This window comes from Corticium candelabrum, chromosome 4, assembly GCF_963422355.1.
Source record: "Corticium candelabrum chromosome 4, ooCorCand1.1, whole genome shotgun sequence".
Classification (NCBI taxonomy): domain Eukaryota; kingdom Metazoa; phylum Porifera; class Homoscleromorpha; order Homosclerophorida; family Plakinidae; genus Corticium; species Corticium candelabrum.
In genome coordinates, this window is record NC_085088.1 from 2,316,431 (window position 1) to 2,336,430 (window position 20,000).

Here is a 20,000-nt window from a genome sequence, read left to right on the forward strand (position 1 = left end):
TCATTTTATGTTCAGTTCCGAGAGGACCTCCGACTGGTCTTAGTGCTAAGAACATCGCTCCAGGGGTTGTCAGACTGACATGGAAGCCTTTACCTAGCGGTATCTCGGACTACAAGTACTATGTCGCGTACAACGTCACTGGATCGATCATCGAGCGTGTGAGCTCGTCTAATCAAGAACTCATAGTGAGACTCAACAACAACACGTGGTACACGTTCTCCGTTCGAGTAGAGCTAGCCGGCTTCACCAGCGTTGCAAGCAGGACGGTCTCCATTCTGACATTACCAGCAGGTAACGCATACACTCAATCATGCAGTGGGGTATCTATAAGCTTTGATAGACGGGGGTACACCTACGAATACAAAACTTGAGATGTGGGCGTGACCTTATTAAGGTCAGACTGTAGACCAACAGTTACATATTTATTTTTAAAAACCAGCATTAGGTAGCTAACGTAGGCGAGTCTGGACACGCCTGAGTTCATCAACTAAAATAGAACCACGTCCGACAATGTTCAGTGTTCAATAAATATTTTTTCACGATTTTAAGAGCAAAGCCCAATTGGCCAAAGGCTGGTTCCTTAGAGATAAAGAGGTTAGAAAAGAAAGATATACAGAAATTAATTAACATGCATGATTGTCCGGCCGTTACACAAAAATCAGTGTAACAAAAGTTATAAGCTAAAGCTTTCTAGTCTGAAGAACAGCTACGAAAAGGACAAATATTCCACCAGCAGTGCACTTTGACACAACACCCTTAGCTGCTGATGCGTTTACAATGACGTCATAAGAGGGATATCTTTATGAATAAATAGCAAAATGAGAATTTGTCCTCACCTGTAACAAGTCTGTATCTAGACTCGTGTGTGGAACTCTAGGCTATCATTTGACTCAGATTTTACAACTAAAATCAAGAAAAAGGTTTATCTCCCCCCCAATATCCCCTCCTGGATCCGCTACTGCACTCTCCATCAACACTTGCACTTCATACAGTTGCAGCTGATGTGGTCATTCTCTGTTAGAATTACAACTACCATACAGAATCAGTTTGATTTCTCGAGGGCTCACGTGGTTAGAAATACAATGGAGTGTTAAGGGGGGCAAAACACCCAACAACTACACAGTCTGCTTCCAACCAAAACATGGAACGACAGAACAGACGGTCACACTTTGTCCCACCGTGTCCCACAATGTCAAATCAGCCAAGCTAACGGGTCTAACTCCGTGTACACTGTACGCCATCAATGTCACCGCAGTGTCCTCATCCCATTTCAAAACGTCACAAATCAAAGAATTCCAGACAGAAAAAGGTACATACGCCTTGTACTTTCATCACGCATGCAGCAGTACATTAACCATCATTGTGATTTCAACCTGTAGTTCAACCAACAGCATCGATCAACCTTCAATGCAATAACATGACTCCCACCTCTCTGCTGCTCACTTGGACACAACAACTTGGTTCCACGAGCTGCCCCATTGACGGATATCAAATCCAATATAGAAAGAAAGGCGGAGATAAACGAGAGCGGACGCACAACACGACGGACACTAGAGCATACAACATCACAAATCTCAAATCATGGACAACCTACAAAGTGTCCGTCACTCCATGGAACACAGCTGGACTCGGATCTAAATCGGATGTTGTCGACTGCAAAACTGATGTCGGAGGTAGGAACACACTGTTTCAATCACACTGTTTTCCTCACATACACTTCTCTCCCTTCAGTCCCGTCTTCTGCTCCTGTCATTACACAACTCGTTTCGACATCTCATAACATCACTGTTTCATGGAAATCGATCAAGAAGAGCAAGAGAAATGGTATCATTCGAGGATACCATCTCGAAGCTGTCTCAATCAACACCAGATCTCCAATAGTAAGACTCACAACGAAACTACAACCCACGGTCTTCACTCACACGTTCACTCATCTTCATCCATTCACAAAGTTCAACATCTCTGTTGCTGCCTACACATCAAGAGGCAGAGGTCCATCATCATACAGTCTAGCCACAACCGAACAAGCACGTATGACTCGAATATGAAAACCACCAATTTTATTGTAATGACTTGCTCTTTCTAGCTCCTGATGCACCTCAACAAGTTCACATCTCAAATGTGCTCGCCAGAAGCCTCTACGTGCACTGGAAACCGCCACCCATACAAGGCCAGAACAGCATTATTACTGCATACGTCATTACAACCGCCAGTTTCCAGAAAAACGACGGCAATGTGATTAAGACAACAAAGTTGATCACACCAGCATTTACAAGAAGGATCCACGTGACCGGTCTGACTCCATACACTCGTTACCTTGTGTATGTCAGAGCTTCTTCAGTCGCCGGAATGAGCAAATTCAGTCGGGGAATCGACTTCAAAACGAAACAAGACGGTATGACAAATGTCTCTGCTGTTGTAATGATAGTCATACACGCTAACATCACTTTTGATTTACTAGTTCCCAACTGTCCTGCAATCGAATCGGTTACTGTGCTGTCGTCGACTTCGTCACTGCTAGTATGGCAACTTCCAACAGAACCAAACGGTCTATTGCAGGGATACACTCTAAGTGTAGTAACAGACAACAAGACAATACAAACAACAAAACATGTGGCTACAACCACCAGAGCAATCATCAACCAGCTGCTTCCCAAACACCACTACACAGCTCGAATAGCTGCATACAACATAGCAGGCACGAGTGTTGACTGCACAAAGACCGGATTCACTACATGTACATTAATTCCCTTCAAGTAATACACACTGTCTCTCTCCTATACTTTCATTTTGATTCATAGATGTCTCAGGGTCACAACCGCCGAGCAATTTCTCTGCTAGAGCTTTTGTATCAAACACAATTAGAGCCACATGGTCGGAACCAAAGCATCTTAGCGGTACCCTTATTGGCTACAAATTGGTCTATACAGACGCTTATAACTTGTCCAGTTTCCTACACCTCGAGAAAAACGAAACACAAACAGATATCTCTGGTCTAGCGGGCAGAACGACGTTTAGATTGACAGTGATGGCAATAACTGAAGACAGCGCGAGTGGAAGCAGGACGGAAGGACTAGCAGCTCCCTATCAATTAGTTACTACAACATCAGGTAGGCAAGGCCGCATGTATAAATAGGCACAAACGAACACAACGCAATTCATCCCTAACAATGTACGTCTGTTGTTTGAATGAGTAGGAACTAAGTGGGAAACAGAAGCTCCAAGTAAGATGCACCTGCCTACTGACCGGAATGGTCCAGTTTGCCGGACACGTTATTGCGCACTCATGTACTCTAAACTGCCTTATAGGGACAAAAGTGCTCAATCGGTGGGAGTGGCTTGCGGGAGGAATAGTATTACCTGTTGGAATAACAATAGCGATTGTTATCATACTGTGTAAGCAACAACGCAGGTGAAACGAATCAAATGCTAGCTACTAGTACTGTATATTATAATGCAATGCGCATTGTTCTCCTCCGATTAGGAGACGTTGCAGGGATGCCAACGAGTTGACCTCCAGTCCACACCTCCAGGATCACCAACCGGTAGGCTTCACATGCTGCAAGTTGTACACTTGATTGTGTAAACATGTCGTCTCGAATACAGCAACACAAACAGCAACCGACACGTTCGGGCTCATTCGACATCTTTGCTGTCGATGATACTCTAGACGTCGAGATCCGTCAGACCCCAGAGGCAAGTACCAGAAAAGATTTCACTCGAAGAGTCGCCGAGTATGACGACTGCACGAGCAGTGAAGACAGCAAACAGACCAGCCCAATTACAGTCAGAGTTCAATTACACGACATCGTCGAGCAAGAAACCACAGAATGAATATCCGAGAGTGACCTAATTTTATCAGAGAAAGTAAATTATTTGCGTCACGAGGTCTCAAACTTATTTTTATCAGAGTAGCTCTATTAATGCACTAGCGGATATTTGTGTACAAAAATATCAGACTGCAAGGTTTCTATATTCTCTACACGCAGGCAAAACGAATGCGGGGAGAGTAGAACCACACCAACTCACGTGCACTCACCCTAATGTGACACTGGATATATGCAGTTTGTTGTTTACATAGTGTAGTCCCTCCCCATTGACTGTCGTGTGTCGGTTGACCGCTTCCTACCAGTGGAACAAGGTGGGATCCTACGTGTATACGCAATTGGCACTTAACCACCTATAACAATACCCGATTATGTCAACTAGAAGAAATGGGAGTGATGTGAACGAACGTTTGACCTCTAAACACTTTGACATCTGTGCAGCTAACTGACGAGTCAGTGAGTCGTAAACAATGCTGTGTAGTGCTATTACTGCCCATTTTGCAAAGACAGCTAGAGTTTTAGAAGGTAGGATGGAAAGATTGAAGTCGGGCACACACACACACACACACACACACACACACACACAAACACACACACACACACGCACACACACACACATACACACTGGACAAACATACACACACACACACACACACACACACACACACACACACACACACACAGTGGACACCCACACACTGGACAAACACACACACACACACACACACACACACACACACACACACACTGGACAAACGCACGCACACACACACACACAGTAACACACACACATCTGCTAGGAAATCATCTTCAGCTAGGAAATCATCTTCAGCAAAAACAGCAAACAAAACACACATGCAGCTAGCAAAATAGGAGCCGAGCCGTCTGTACCGAAAACGACGCGTTAGGTGAGTGTCCGGGAGAGAAAGCGTGAGGTGCGTGATTGCGGTTTGCAAAGCGGTTTGTTGAGGGAGTAATCGCGTGCAGACATGACGTAGATGACGCCCACTGCTTATCGCCATATATGTACACAGAGCGGCTTGTAGAGGGCTTGTACTTCGCCATGTACATTTAATTAGATTTCCATACTCTTGTCAATATTTGACATGACACGTAGTTGCGACAACCGACTAATAGGCTATAGCGCACGTTCGCGGGGAGAAAAAACTCCTTTCAGTTTTTCTCTGCGAGCGCGCAGGACGTTGCATTTTCGTCGGTGCTGTGAGGCGAGATGAGTCTTGGCTTCCAGTCGCAAGATTCGACGTCTGGTGGGTTGCACCGTCAGGTGAGCTTCTCCATTACCTTGTTACGCCTCTGCATGCCGTCGCTCTCGAACACGTTTCGCCTTCGTTCTTCTTCTGTGAGCTCGATCGTTGTGTGATTGTGTAGAGTACATTGTGCAGACCGCTGCCTCACCGGCCGCCGTGTACGTTCACGCCCAACGCTCTACATCATTCGCCATTTCGGTTGGAAGTTCCAGGAGCTGGTATCGGTCCCTACCTTTCTATTGATCAGACTCGCAACCACTTGCAGTCGGATTTTCATCTCCGTCTGGCTAACAGTATGATCTACAGCCCGCTGCTCGCCAATGGCATACTGCAGAGCAACTGTGAGCAGGTGAAAGAAACATCATGTTCGATCACACGATGTCAAGCAGCATGAATAACCTGCTACGCGTTTTGTGTGCTGTCTGTTGCTCACACTCTCTTCCTCACACGACTCTCTTGTTCGAAAGAACATAAGAGACGGAGAAGAGAGCACTTGAAGTAAAACTCTAAGATTACGATTTGGCCCTGAGGCCACATTTTTGTCTTGTACAAAAAGTGAGAGATGTGATGGACGCCGCACGCGCATGTTTAGTTGAACGGCATCAGAGCAAGTTGCTTGACATTCACTTCTACCGGGCGATCAACACAGCAGCATGCATGCACATACACATACACACGAGAAACAAACACGACAATGCATGGCCTCTCGGTCTCTTCGATACAATCACTCTGTGTGCCAGTTTCTTCAACTGAGCGAATGTCTATTGTACTCACAAACGTTTCATATCTTCTCTAGGTTGCTGGACACATGCATCCAATGAGGATTGCTGACCTACCAGGCCACTTCAATATGCAGGACTGTTTGGGCCGTGCAAGGTAAGCTTGAATTTTGTCTTAACTATTTGTCGATTCGATGGCCAGCTAGTGCAGACTTTGACTCAAAACGATTGGGACAAGTCGCATATACTAGCAGCAACCCCACCAGATAGTTATCGCCTCGTTATTTCCTTTCTGGGAATGACCTATTTCAGGTCGGCCATATTGACATCCTACATGATTGGTTGTGGGAAGAGGCCCATTTTCGAGATGCCCTCGAAATTTCTTAGGAATGACCACCTAATGCCGCTGAATAAGCTATTGTGTGATAGTAATGCTGCAGGGCTTGCCCTCCTCAATAGCTAGCCAAGTGTCTGTCTCGAGAATGTTCATGCTGTGTCTGTTTCAGGTTTGGTGTACTTCCCAACACTGAAAAGCAGTCTCTCAAGAGGGCGAGAGAGTGCACACAGCCACTTCGAGAGTGGCTCTGTGGCCATAAGGACAATCCCTACCCAAGCAAGCAGGAAAAGATGTGGATGGCCTGTATGACTGGACTGTCTCTCACACAAGTCTCGATGTGGTTCGCCAATGCAAGACGACGTATCAAGAAGCTAGGCATGAAGGCCTGGTCCAAGGGCACGTGTGAAGATGAAGACATCAGTCTAACCACAAACCCAAGTAATTCAGATTCACCAAATCAGGTTGTTGGCCAAGAAGCACTGGGTAAGTAAAAGGAAGGAATTGACACAAGCGATTAGGAATGCCCTTGTATTGTGCTTGGCATGGGAACTTAGCATGTTGACGTTTTCTCCTGTTAAATCTGGTTGTCATTCTTTGATGAGCACCCACCAGGATGATGAGTGACATTTGTAAGTGTCCACACTACTAATAGGGCAGGTGTTGTGTGTATTACTTTTGTTGTACATACACAAAGTCAAATGGCAGGACATTGCATCCCGTTGTTTATCTAGATGAGAGAGAGGAAGGTGAGCCCCAATCTGATGACACGAGGAGCAACATTTCTGAAGTACCTGAGCAACAGTCAGGTCAAGGTGAATGGACAAACGGGCAACAGAATGGAGAACAAAAGGACAATGAGGTGAACCAGAAAATTGTTAATGCTGACAAACAACGGATATGCCCGTCCAAACCAGCACCTGAGCACCACATAGCTTCATCGAAGGCTAAAAGGAGAAGACACAGTACCCCAACAGTGACATGTAAAGACACTGGCTGTAGCACGACCAACCGAGTCTCCACTAGTTGGACACATCTGCAACAATCCGTGGCATTGGCAGCAGCTGGCCGAGAGCTTTTGGACAGACCATTGCCTGCAGGGACGTCGTCGCTGTGGAAGGGAGGCAGACCTGATTCGGATTTCGATGCTCATACCACCCAGAGATACACTCTCCCAAACATAGCCACCTTCACATACAGTGAGCAACACGTGCATAAACACATGACAGCTCGATGTTTACACAGAGCGTCTTTGTCGTAGATGCTCAGAGACATGAGTTTCCTCCTACACACTCACTTCTAAACCTACAACCATCGGGACCATCATCGCTCAAGCAACCGAAACAGGCAGTAATCAAGAAAGAAGAAAACGAGCCTGAATTGGACGGGTATGCCTACCCTCCTATGCTCATCCTTTGATAATGTTTTTACAAATTGTTTGTTGTGTAGTCGGTCAGAGGAAGAGCAAGTGCTTGACGACCAGCGGGTTTACGATGCGGCTCTAGTTCTCACCAACATGAGCAAGGGCCAACAAAACAAATGACCCTCGAGTATCACCTACATATTAATTCTGCATCTATGGAACATGACATTTTCAACATATGTATTGCGACTCGTGCCCTCACTCCTCAATTCAAGTCACTGCCTAATAGACAATTGCCTTCTTATTTATGTACAAATCTACTTGTGCTTGTCATCCCAGTAGTTACACAATAACAGTACTACTACGTTGGTGTATTTTAAATTATGTGACCTAGTTACCTCCTATGATATCTTGCAAAGCAGCAAATGCCTCCACAGTGACAGTCAATCTGCCAATTACTAGTTCTTGGTTTTTAATGTCGTACACTGGAATGACAAAAGCAAGATTCAATTAGCTGGCTTGTCTATCACTCTGACTGTGTCATCATACCGTCTACATTCTCTTCCTGTACATCCCCATCAGCTACAATCTAGACAGAAGAACAATTAGATTACATCAGCCACAGCATGCCTGCTATTCAGGTTTCTGTGACATTCCTGGTTGTAGTACGATTGTTTATGACCGAATTACTCGGCTTCTAGACAAACATGCATGCCAGTTTGTGCATTTAATGAAATCTTCCCTTCTACTAATAGTCATTTGATTGATTCAATTTCAGAGAAAACCCAGACCCAGGAAGTAACAAATGAACAGACTAGCCACATCTTGACCTTACGGAAGTACATGCATCATGCACCACAGTATAGATCGTGCTGTTTGTCAAGGTGTGCCACAGCTAGGAGGCACTACGTCCGTGTTCTAGCTAACATTTGTGCTGCTGCCATACTTGAGCATCACTCAATTAACACCACAAGTTTATATGTGGGTATCACAGTACAAGTGTTGTATACCGTGATTCTGTTCCTTGTTGTATCATTCATTACCTTGTGAAGATCTACTGTGGCTGATCCAATGTCGATACACTCGTTGTCTTGGTCGTCTTCTGGAGGCTCACTGACTACCGTAAAGTGAACGCTAATGAGATGAAAGGACATGCTACCAGCGTGTGATTATTGAGGATTGTGAGCAATGGTGTACTGTACCATCCTTGTGATGGGTGGTCTTGACTCATCATATCAATTAGGTCCTGTCTGTAGTGATCATCCAGAATGAAGACTAACAAGCAAGAAGCAAGTGAATAATTCTAGGAGATACTTTCCAGTCTGTTTGTCTGTCTGCAGTTTGCAGTGTGTGTGTGGTGTGTGTGTGTGTGTGTGTGTGTGTGTGTGTGTGTGTGTGTGTGTGTGTGTGTGTTGTGTGTGTGTGTGTGTTGTGTGTGTGTGTGTGTGTGTGTGTGTGTGTGTGTGTTTTGTGTGTGTGTGTGTGTGTGTGTGTGTGTGTGTGTGTGTGTGTCAGTTTGTTCATCTATCTTCCATAATCATCTGTTTCTCTTTCACAGCTTGTCTACCTGACCCCACCACGCAGCCATAAGTCTCACTAACAGTCTCAACACATTTTCTTACTGCACCTTTTTTGAAATTATATGACATTGTATGCCCTGCCGACTTCTTTGGTAGAGAGAAGGGCGTCTCCAGCTCTGCAGCATCATAACTCAGAAACTTGTACTCAACAAACAGCTGCTGTATTGATTCATCAATTAACAGTGGAGCATCGTCAGACAGAGTAAGACTCCACACGACAACAGAAATGGTATCAGACAACTAACACCATAAAAATGTATATAAACCAATGACAAGTAAGCACTCAATTTCACTACCTGGCTAACGCTGTCTCTTTGACTCGGGCCTGGAGACACAACCAGACCATCTTCATCGGATTCAGACGGACTGGTGACGGTTGATAAAGCTGCACGAGATGGATGCATGTCCGTCACCACAACAATGTTATCTGATCCACTCTCCTCATCAGAGCCTACATGCACATATATAATACATAATAGTAATTCACTTTATTTGTTTGATTTCCATTTCAATCACCTTCGATACCATGATGATCGTCTTGCACGTTTCCGTTCAGTAGCAGCTGCTGCACAAGTTGCTGCTGATCCATTGCCACAGCATCACGAGAACGGTTGACATTACCTTCACCTTCGTCACTCCAGTTATCCGTATCTTCATCACCACTGTAGTTCTCAGTTGATTGTAATATCTAAAAGTATCATTTTCGTTCGGTTGGACTATAGCATCTAGTTGTTGCTAATAGTTGTTATATGTATGTAGTATAATTGAAATATATTACAAGTTTCATCAAATCAAGGAAATAAAATCAAATAAGCTACCAATACTCGTATAGACAAGTGAAACTCTGTAACTCTGGAAGAAGAATTCACACAGTTTAGGAAGAGCAACATCTCTACAATACTACGTAAATTAAATTAAATTAAACTTTAATAGTAATTAATTAAACAAGTGATATACACCTCATCATCTCATAAAGCACTTAGTACAACTTGTACAGTCAAACCTCGCTAATTTGAACACCCTGTGCCAAGCCCCGTTTGGATTAGTGAAGTTGTTGGGATTACCAAAAATGCCAGAACGCGTAGCCTTGGAGGTCCAAACCTTGCCTTGGACACCCAGACCACTGACGCATTGACGTATCTCTACATGTCATGTTTGTAGTAAGGGACATCGCTGCAACGGCTACATGTACTTCTAAATAACGTGACAGTCAAGACTGAAAATAGTTAGACACGCGTGTTTGCTAAAAACTAGATAACCCTAACCCGAATAAAGCTGCTCAATAGGACTGGATATGCAAGGTGGCGCCAAAGGTAATTCAGATTAGCAAGGATTCGGATTAGTGACGTTCGACTGTAATACTAAATACAAAGTTATACACAGGTATGGTGTCTATGTACTGCAAAGATACTATTAATGTATTGGTGGCATCCAACCTTCTCTTGCTCAACTGGTGATGCCGATTGGACTTGTAAAGCTTCTGCAGTTAAAGCGACTGGTTGTGCCTGTAATGTTGTGACAGACTGGGTGTCTGATGCCTCTCTAGATGTCATCTTTATTTGTTCTAGTTGTTGTATTGGATCTGGTCTAGTGGGTATGTCATGTGTGTTGATTGGTCTGTAGTCTCGTTGCCAATGCAGGTTGACTTTCATGGCACCTTTTGATACCCCACTGCCGCCCTAAATAATTATTGATCAACACACGTGCGTGCACAAACACACACACACACACACACACACAGTCACACACACACACACACACACACACACACACACACACACACACACACACAGAGTCACACACACACACACACACACACACACACACACACACACACACACACACACACACACACACACACACACACACACACACACACACACACACACACACACACACATGCACACACACGCACACACCAGTATCTACACCTCAATTAATTCAAATGTGTCTGCAATTTCACTGTTCTGAGCAAGAGGCAGTAACGAGATTGAGGCCGAGCCAAGATACGCCGACTGTTCATTGTCAGCATCATCAAACACATACACAACAAGAGCCTGCACACAATATTTAAAAAATTGATATTAAAATCAACAAAGAGATGAACATAAATGTAACTATGACGAACCTGAGATCTGAGATATTCATCAAGTTCTGAGTTCATAAGGACCGGATACAAGTGTGAGTCGTTAAACTCGGGTGAGTCTGACTGTTGCACGATTGCAGTGTCATGATCAGCAAAATCGAAAAACTTGTACACAGCATACGCGGATGGCACACAATCTAAACAACATACAACAGATGCTCTATGTATCATTGATTTCAACACAATTGCTCTTGACAATTTACTTTCTCTGTTTGAATTCAGGCTGATGCAGTTGACAATTTGTATGTTTAGTTCGTTGTAGTCTTCTCTCAGATGGTCAACTCGAGTGTTGTATGAGACCACGTGATCACTTGATGGAAACGTAGACGGCACAGTTGAATCTCGACTCAAGTATCCAAGAGCCTTATTTCTCTCCTGCAACGAAATGAGCAGACACTAGAAGCCATCAACGATGGGCGTGTGCCAACACATCAAAATGTACAAAAACCTCATTATTTCAGAGTCAAACTGCAACCTTGAGTGCCCATTTTTGAAATTGTCCAAGATTTTGGCAAGATCTTTGTGTTTTAAAATTTGTATTGATATGTTACGCCGTTCAAGAGATATTGTGTTTAAAGACAGACAACATGGACAACTGAGTGCAGACAGAACAAGTTGGAGAACTACTGGAGGACGTGATTCTCAATTGCAATGCAGCAGTGCAATGCAAAAATGTTAGTGCAGAAGATAAGCACAGTCCAGTATAGTGGTGACTCAGTTGGTGCCATTAGTAACTCTGTTAGCTTATTGTCAACTGTTTGACTCTTAGTCGTACTTATGGACCTATTGGGTCCTAGTTCTCTTAGAACTTGCTGATTTTAGTGTAGACTGTAATAATGTCTTGTATAAGAAACATATGTATTGAAAGACAGATTGACAGACAGATAGACAGACAGACAGACAGACAGACAGACAGACAGACAGACAGACAAGCAAACAGACAGACACAGACAAACAAACAGAAAGACAAACAAACAGACAGATAAACAGACAGACAAACAGACAGACAAACAGACAGACAGACAGACAAACAAAAAGACAAACAGACAGACTGACAAACAGACACACAAACAGACAGACAGGCAGACACAAACACAGACAAACACACAAACAAACAGACAGATAGACAAATGGACAGACAGACAGGCAGACACACACACAAACAAACAAACAGACAGACAGACAGACAGACAGACAGACAGACAGACAGACAGACAGGCAGACAGACAAACAGACAAACAAATAGACAGACAACAGAAGAGACAGCCACATAAACATAAATAGTTGTAGGTAGAAGGTGCTTGCTTAGACGATGTATAATAGTTCAATGTTTGAAAATATATGTTTTGACAGACAGACAGACAGACAAACAGACAGAAGACTATTTGAAGAAACTGTCACAGCTATCAAGAAAAGAAGACGGAAAGCCAAATGCATCAACCTTCAAGACATACTGGAAATCTGTGTTTCTGTGTGTCTACAACGATCAAATGCTAGAGCGATTGACAGTAAAATATAAAAGATTGTTTCAAGAGACACACATAAACATAAACAGTCGTAGGTAGAACCAAGCCAGTAGGGCTTGGGTAGTAGTTAGTTGCTTTGCTTAAGTGATGTATAATAATTCGATGTTTGAAAATATATGTATTGACAGACAGACAGACAGACAAACACACAGACAGACTGAGACACAGACAAACACACAAACAGACAGACAGACAGATGAATGGACAGACAGACAGACAGACAGACAGACAGACAGACAAATTGTTTTACACATTTTAAACTTTAAAGATACAACAAGCAAATCTTCAAAAGTATACAAATCCACCTCAGTCCATTACTCTGTTCATCTCTAAATTTGTCTACCTCTACTTGACCATGTGAGAGGCGAGATATTTTTTGTAAGATTACGTGGCTGTCACATGTCTGTAATAGAACAGAAAGGCGTTGCCTCCAGTCGGTGAGAAATTCTACTGCTAATTTTTTGGTATCTCCAATAGCTTTTGCCTTTTTGCCAGTTCTTGTAAAAAAATTCTGCCGACTTGCCCCAGCGACCAAAATGTTCAACAGAGAGACAGACGGACGGACGGACGGACAGACAGACAGACAGACAGACAAACAGACAGACAGACAATATAGTCTTCCAGGTCCTTTGGGCCTTGGAAATATGTTTAGGAAAAGTATTAGACTTTGAGAACACTATAGCAATCAGTAGTTTGCGTTTCAATGTAATAGCTGTGATTTATGAAAATATACTACCATTGACAGACAGACAGACAGACAGACAGACAGACAGACAGACAGACAGACAACTATGAAAACATTACAACATCAGTCTGCTGTGCTAAGACCACACAATACGATGTCAAATCTATGAGTCTACTGACCACAGCAAACATCAACTGAAACCACACACACACACACACACACACACACACACACACACACACACACACACACACACACACACACACGCACTGACACACACACACACCCCTTCAACACACACAGCAACCCCTACCCCTACACACACACACACACACACACACACACACACACACACACACACACACACACACACACACACACACACACACACCAAACAGATTTCTCTACATTCTGAGCATTTAAACAACACTCCTTACCCTACAGGGTAACTCAAACAGAACCACCTCACTGCCTATACATAAACAATCACCATCACCATCCACTGATTGACTACATCAATCAGTACTCCAACAGGAGGCAAGAGACCACAACAGAAAACACATAAAGTTGTGGCCTACAAATCACCTTAGAAATGTACTCACACTTGCTTCCTTCCGAATCACTTACCAGTACAAACCAGCAACAACTCGATCAGAAGCATAACCAGATAGCAAATTAGCTTAATCGTGTACACAAAACTACAAAAACCATCTACTGCACAGACATCTTTGTTCATCTACACTTGAAATTGCATGATTTCTGCTCATTACTAAGTGACAACAGGCCATTATGGTGACACATTGTTTAGTAGACTATATGCATGCCCAAGTCATGCCCTCAGGCAGTTATTAGTTAACACAAAACAGAGCGAGATGCTTACTATTAATCATCGTACCCTGAAGAGTCTCAGTGCATGATCCATGGGAATTCTCAGTCGAATCCAATAATCAAGTGAGCCAATGGGTTCCGCACGATCTCGACCCAGAACACCTGCATGTTGATCAAGAGGGACATAAGTAATGTACACAAGGTGAAAGATTATCACTCATTGTGTATTGATAATTTAGTCTTGGTGGTTTGTATTACCAGCTAGTTCTGAGTGGCAGTGGACACGCCCACCCTTGGCATCCAGAATGTCGTGGAATTTAAGTTGAGTGGCTGCTAGAGTTTGGTATTCTGTGCCAAAAGCACGGTGGACTTCGAGAGTGCAGGATTGCTAGACAGAGAAGAAAACATGAGTTGAATTGCTTGAGTGTGTGTGTGTGTGTGTGTGTGTGTGTGTGTGTGTGTGTGTGTGTGTGTGTGTGCGTGTGTGTCACTAATTAATTACTTGTTGATCATCACAATTTCTAAACATATTGGAACGGACTAATAGATTAATCTATTTTTAATATATTTTTTAGTTGATACGTGTAATAGTATGTCCGCCATGGTTGAATTACGTCATGAAAACTTGCTACCATCACAAGAAGCGAAGGGTCACAATCTCAATGAACGACAAAAGCGTGAACAACAGAGTAACGTTCTGTACTCTTATCCAGACTCATCAATTTTGTTGACACCACAATGCCACTGAAAAATCCTTGAGTATGCAATGGTACACACGTGTCACTACAGACATATCACACGCAACAGTAGACACCTGTCACTACACACACGTCACACACAGTACATACTATCAAAGAGCGTATTCGTTTAGAACCTTTCTAGAAACAGATAGAGTGGAAAGGCCTGCTAATGCGTTCGATTGGGCACCTTTCTTTTCCAGATAGAATGAACAGTTTCTCAAACCTTTCCGGAAACAGAGACTGGAAAGGTATTACGCTGATCGATTGGTAACTTTTCTGTTTAAGAAACAGGATAAAGAGGATAGACTTTCCAACCTATCCTAACATCAGTACAGATAGAAAGGATGGAAAAAGCAGCTGGACTTGGACTTGTGTCTCTACTAGCTTTGACCTTTCAAATCAACGCACTCACTTAGCCTTGCATTTCCAGACCACTATTTGCGCTTAGTCTAGATTGCCCACACAAAAGTCTCAAAGAATTGCAGCTGATTTCCTCGTGTTTGGCAGAAAAACTGCCAAAGAATTAGTAGACATTCTAACAAGTGGAAAAGTAGATAAAGCGGGTATGACAAAGAACACATACGCATGGGGTGATTCTGACCCAAAGGTTCTAAGCATGTGCATAGTTCTGTTACCGTTTCATCTATCTCGTTTCGGAAAAGTTCTGCTCGATTGGTAAACATGCTGTCTCCTTCCACTCTATCCAACCTAGCCTTTTCTATAGTCCCAAATAAATATGCTCAAAAATTCAAAGCCAAAAATAAAATTAGAATATTCGTGGAACACCCAAAAATCGAGACGAACGCTGACAGTCAACAAGTAATTTTGCATGCCCTTACAGCCACACGCTACCTACGACAATACACATGGTGATACCTTTTGAAGATAGAGAAGAAAGAAGTCATCGACTTGCACAACGTATTGAGCTGTGAAGTCGTAATCTGGACTATAGTGATCAGAGAGTACAACTGAGGTGACAAGGTGGTAATGATGTTTAGTGTCATACTTCATTCCTCTTGTGACGGGTGAAAATTGTGTGTCGTACTCGTAGAACCCGAATGAAACTAAAGTGGAAAGTTGAGACGGATCGTTCACCCCGGACAGCATCTCAGGCGACATCTTTAGCTGCAATAGGACACAACAGATTTTTACAGTTTGATTTACTACTTAAGTAATATATTAATATATTAATTATTAGTGTTAATAATTTGTAATACAACATGTTGTGTGTATTTACTATTTTAAATAATAAATTGCATAATTCGTCAATAAGATTGCTACAGTTTCAGTTCCATTGTGTTGAGGTGTGTCTGTATGAAGTGAGGATAGCATAGCAGGTGAGAGTCGTTGGAAAGGATACAGAAACAGACTGTGCTGTATACATTAATTAAATCTTATTGGAAGATTCACACACATGTACACACACACACACACACACACACACACACACACACACACACACACACACATGCACACACACGTTACACAAATACATTATTGCCTGTTTCCATAGTTACATGCTCATTACCTGACCAATATGAATTTCAAATAGATTTTGTCCACGCTCTAATGAGACAGTCTCATCGAGATCTTCTTCACTCTATAATAACCCCTTACTGCATCAACTCACGTTAGAAACATGACCCATGAATATCTCACATCAACTTTATCGATCTTGTACTGCCGTGTACCGTACGCAATGTCATGCAGCTGTCCTTCCAATTTCTATAACGAAATAAACTCAAACATTAGAATAAGCAAAGAATTACAAACATTACACTTGGATATGGATCATGTGTGTGTGTGTGTGTGTGTGTGTGTGTGTGTGTGTGTGTGTGTGTGTGTGTGTGCCTGCTTGTCTGTCTGTAAGTCTGTCAGCCCGTCTATCTATCTATCTGTCAATTTCATTTATTGAAACACAAACTCTACGTCACATTTCTAACACTAAATACAAGAAATCTACTGAGTTCAGCTTTAGTTTAATGCAAACTACTTTGGTAGTCTCTATTGTGTATGTTCTCATCTTCTTCTCCAGGGAAGACACGTGTCAGCTTGTGGAGGATGACTCTAGTGTTGCATCGTTGCAACATTATTGAGAATTTTTTCTCCAAAAACCTCTAAAGTCAGCTTCATTTGTATAGCCTTCAATGTCCCTTGATCTTCTGGTTAGTTTGTTTAGATAGTTGGTAGCTTCTGATCCCCATGTTCCAAAATGTTCAAATACCAGAGGAGTGAAATTGAGGCTTGATGTATTGCCAGCAAGTTGTTGTTTTTCATATTTGATCATCTTCCTTTCCTCCCTTCTTGCTGCAGCAAAGCTGTCTGCTTTAAAGTGTCTTGGCTGAAAGGATGAGCCATAGCTACATCAAGGTCATAGCTACACCCAGAGTCATACACAACTATGTCTGGTCTATTCTCATTTCCAGAGTAACAATGTCGAGGTTCTTCTCGTGATGAATCTTTAATTCATGTAGACAAGTGCTCCATGCATTTACAATTTCATCGTGTTGCCACACAGGCCCACCTCCATGTTTGCATGTAAGAAGATGATATTCATCTGCCAACTTGCCACATTCACACTGAATGTGCCAGTTGACAAAAGGTGCAGGTATGTCCAACCTCAGAGATGCTGCCAAACGAAATTCGTCGGGTTTCAGTGCAAGAATCTCTTCAGTAGGAATGCCTTCCAGCCATGACCCAGCTCCCTTTCCTCTTATTGATTTAAATTTAGCTGCAGCTCTACCTGATTGTGAAATCAAAGTTTCCAGGCAGGAATTTGCATTTGTCTTGTGTAGTTGACTAGATAGTTTTTGTTGTAATTTCTTGGGCTGTTTGACAAACTCAATTAAGTGTTGGGAATCATCACAACCAGTAGACTTGACTGCTTGATGAATATCGGCCGAGATCTTCGAGACATTATCGGTTGAAAGCAAGAGTGATACATCGTTAGTCAAGTGAGGGAACCTAGTAGGCAAGTTTGACAGAGTATGCATCCATCCTCCTAAAAACGCAGATGAAGCAATAGCATCGACCGATGTCATTCCAAATCCTCCTAATTTGATAAAAAGTGTTGCCTGTTTCCACCGTTTATCGACTATTGATGGCACTCCCAATATTTTACAAAAGGTTCTTCCAGTCATGTTGTCATGTATTTCAGCTGTAGACTGAAATAAAGATGGTGATACTGACCTAGCCAAGTAATTTAACTTGGGAACATGGCAATGACGTAGTAGAAGGCATTCTGACTGAGGATCTTCTAATTGAGACAAAGCAGAGCAAAGTGATTGACCAGAGTGAGCTATATCTTCAGACTTGGAAAGGACAAAGGAAGAACTTCCCACGGAAATGCCTAAGACCATAGTTCCATCATTCGTCACTTGGAATGGGCAATGTTTGGTATTAAGTGGGTCAGGAGTGAACAGCTCACATTTTGATCACATCTTGATAAGCCAAGAGGTGTAAGAGATGCCTTCAGATGTAAGGCTGCATTGTCTGTCTGTAAGTCTGTCTGCCTGTAAGTCTGTCTGTCTGTAAGTCTGTCTGTCTGTCTGTCTGTCTATCTGTCTGTCTGTCTGTCTGTAAGTCTGTCTGTCTGTCTGTCAGTTTGTCTGTCTGCCAGTCTGCCTGCCTGCCTGCAGGTCTGTCTGTCTGTAAGTCTGTCTGTCTGTCTGTCTGTCTGTCAGTTTGTCTGTCTGCCAGTCTGCCTGCCTGCCTGCAGGTCTGTCTGTCTGTCCAATACATATAACATGAATCTAGCAACACACAATATGTAGCTACGAGTCCAACTATACAGAGACTAAAGGGAACAAGTTTAGAACTAAAACTACATTTTCAAAAGCTACCAAGAAACCCAGAGAGGGTTCCAGTTACTACAATACATTAATTATTGGGGATGAGTGCAGTTTGCATCTTGCGTTGGATTACTCTAGCATTGCATCACAGTAGCTAAACGCTAAATCTTCTCCGCCAGTAATCCATAAACTGTGCTGAGTTGCACCAACCATTTCTGTCAAAGGGTCGAGACTCGAGAGGTATTGCTCTCCTTTATCACCTCAAATACCAAAGTGTTCGATGACTAGAGGCTTGAAGATTATTTGGTCTATCTGCCTGTCTGCCTGTCTGTCTGCCTGTCTGTCTGCCTGTCTGTCTGTCTAGCTGTCTGTTTGTCTGTCTGTTTGTCTGTCTGTCTGTCAATACATATATTTTCAAACATTGAACTATTATACACCATCTAAGCCAAGTAACTAAATACTATCTGTCTAGCTGTCTGTCTGTCAGTCTGTCTATCTGTCCAAGTCCACTAATGTCTTAAAGTATTTCGTTGTGAAGGACTGGTTCATTATAGATGTTTAGGATGTGTACAAGTAGAGGATCTGTAACAATAAAATAATCTATCTGTCTAGCTGTCTGTCTGTCTGTCTGCAAGAACCCATAATCAATATCACTTTCTACCTTTATTCTTGCCGCTTTTACATCAACCAACTGAGCATATTCCTTAATTCTTGCACCACACTCTCTCTCCATACTTTCCATCTTTCGCTTTACACTCTCTAACTACAAAGACCCTAACACAAACGCTCAACAACCGCCAACACACAACAAGCGCCACCTCAGCCTGATAATCCTTGTTGAGCTTGTGTTGGATTGACAACAACTTCCTAGTCTTGTCCAACTCACTGATGGTGTCTGCATGACTGGCTCTTACTTCGGCAATAACTCTCTGTAATTCGACTGGTAAAACAAACAAATTAAAATTAACAAAATCTGCAGTAGATGCCACAGATGTTAGTCGTATTGATATCAATAAACATAAATTACCACTTGATATCAATAGTGTGAGTTTATGTGCCATCCAGATGTCTGTTAGTGGTTTGGGTTCACTGTTTGGGTTTTGACTGTTTGGTGTGTTGGACTGCCAATTTGGCATCTTGTTTGTCCATTTGGGTTTGTCATTGTGTGTGTGTGTGTGTGTGTGTGTGTGTGT

The 20,000-nt window shown here is 42.8% G+C and overlaps 3 protein-coding genes and 1 long non-coding RNA gene across 6 annotated transcripts in view; 3 read left to right on the forward strand and 1 right to left on the reverse strand.

The window, feature by feature from the left end:
* The window catches only part of LOC134178232 (protein sidekick-2-like), a 5,610-nt gene extending 1,628 nt beyond the window's left edge, over positions 1-3,982 (forward strand). The window contains exons 4-14 of the mRNA XM_062645064.1: positions 16-291; positions 1,022-1,309; positions 1,380-1,673; positions 1,732-2,031; positions 2,087-2,395; positions 2,462-2,737; positions 2,802-3,110; positions 3,198-3,224; positions 3,310-3,412; positions 3,485-3,545; positions 3,607-3,982. Coding sequence (XP_062501048.1) covers positions 16-291; positions 1,022-1,309; positions 1,380-1,673; positions 1,732-2,031; positions 2,087-2,395; positions 2,462-2,737; positions 2,802-3,110; positions 3,198-3,224; positions 3,310-3,412; positions 3,485-3,545; positions 3,607-3,834 — 2,471 coding nt within the window. The 3' untranslated portion in view covers positions 3,835-3,982. The remainder of the gene's footprint in view (positions 1-15; positions 292-1,021; positions 1,310-1,379; positions 1,674-1,731; positions 2,032-2,086; positions 2,396-2,461; positions 2,738-2,801; positions 3,111-3,197; positions 3,225-3,309; positions 3,413-3,484; positions 3,546-3,606) is intronic.
* A 585-nt stretch (positions 3,983-4,567) lies between these two features.
* LOC134179139 (uncharacterized) lies at positions 4,568-8,024 on the forward strand. The gene is made up of 7 exons (XM_062646034.1): positions 4,568-5,112; positions 5,217-5,444; positions 5,892-5,971; positions 6,321-6,634; positions 6,883-7,347; positions 7,410-7,536; positions 7,598-8,024. The coding sequence occupies exons 1-7, from the start codon at positions 5,059-5,061 to the stop codon at positions 7,689-7,691; spliced, it is 1,362 nt and encodes a 453-aa protein (XP_062502018.1). The 5' UTR covers positions 4,568-5,058; the 3' UTR covers positions 7,692-8,024.
* Positions 7,855-20,000, reverse strand: part of LOC134179137 (protein fantom-like) — a 20,667-nt gene continuing 8,521 nt past the window's right edge. For 2 of the 3 annotated variants that reach the window (XM_062646032.1, XM_062646033.1), the window contains 19 exons: positions 19,626-19,747; positions 19,469-19,570; positions 16,676-16,741; positions 16,545-16,616; positions 16,023-16,141; positions 15,893-15,962; positions 14,535-14,664; positions 14,344-14,438; positions 11,441-11,612; positions 11,220-11,374; positions 11,023-11,148; positions 10,528-10,770; positions 9,608-9,779; positions 9,388-9,542; positions 9,139-9,331; positions 8,714-8,786; positions 8,555-8,645; positions 8,061-8,100; positions 7,855-7,996 (listed from right to left, as the gene is read on the reverse strand). In XM_062646032.1, coding sequence (XP_062502016.1) covers positions 7,902-7,996; positions 8,061-8,100; positions 8,555-8,645; positions 8,714-8,786; positions 9,139-9,331; positions 9,388-9,542; positions 9,608-9,779; positions 10,528-10,770; positions 11,023-11,148; positions 11,220-11,374; positions 11,441-11,612; positions 14,344-14,438; positions 14,535-14,664; positions 15,893-15,962; positions 16,023-16,141; positions 16,545-16,616; positions 16,676-16,741; positions 19,469-19,570; positions 19,626-19,747 — 2,291 coding nt within the window. In that variant the 3' untranslated portion in view covers positions 7,855-7,901. Of the gene's footprint in view, positions 7,997-8,060; positions 8,101-8,554; positions 8,646-8,713; positions 8,789-9,138; positions 9,332-9,387; positions 9,543-9,607; positions 9,780-10,527; positions 10,771-11,022; positions 11,149-11,219; positions 11,375-11,440; positions 11,613-14,343; positions 14,439-14,534; positions 14,665-15,892; positions 15,963-16,022; positions 16,142-16,544; positions 16,617-16,675; positions 16,742-19,468; positions 19,571-19,625; positions 19,748-20,000 lie in introns of those variants that run through there. The other variant, XR_009969799.1, reaches the window with a different exon arrangement.
* On the forward strand, positions 8,575-9,102 carry LOC134179141 (uncharacterized). Its single transcript, XR_009969800.1, has 3 exons — positions 8,575-8,692; positions 8,768-8,804; positions 9,070-9,102. It is a non-coding gene; the product is annotated as an uncharacterized LOC134179141 (long non-coding RNA).

Coding starts and splice junctions, on each gene's coding strand:
- LOC134179139 (XM_062646034.1), top strand. CDS start 5,059: ATGAGTCTTGGCTTCCAGTCGCAAGATTCGACGTCTGGTGGGTTGCAC. Junction 7,348..7,409: donor CATAGCCACCTTCACATACA/GTGAGCAACACG, acceptor TCTTTGTCGTAG/ATGCTCAGAGACATGAGTTT. Junction 7,537..7,597: donor AACGAGCCTGAATTGGACGG/GTATGCCTACCC, acceptor TTTGTTGTGTAG/TCGGTCAGAGGAAGAGCAAG.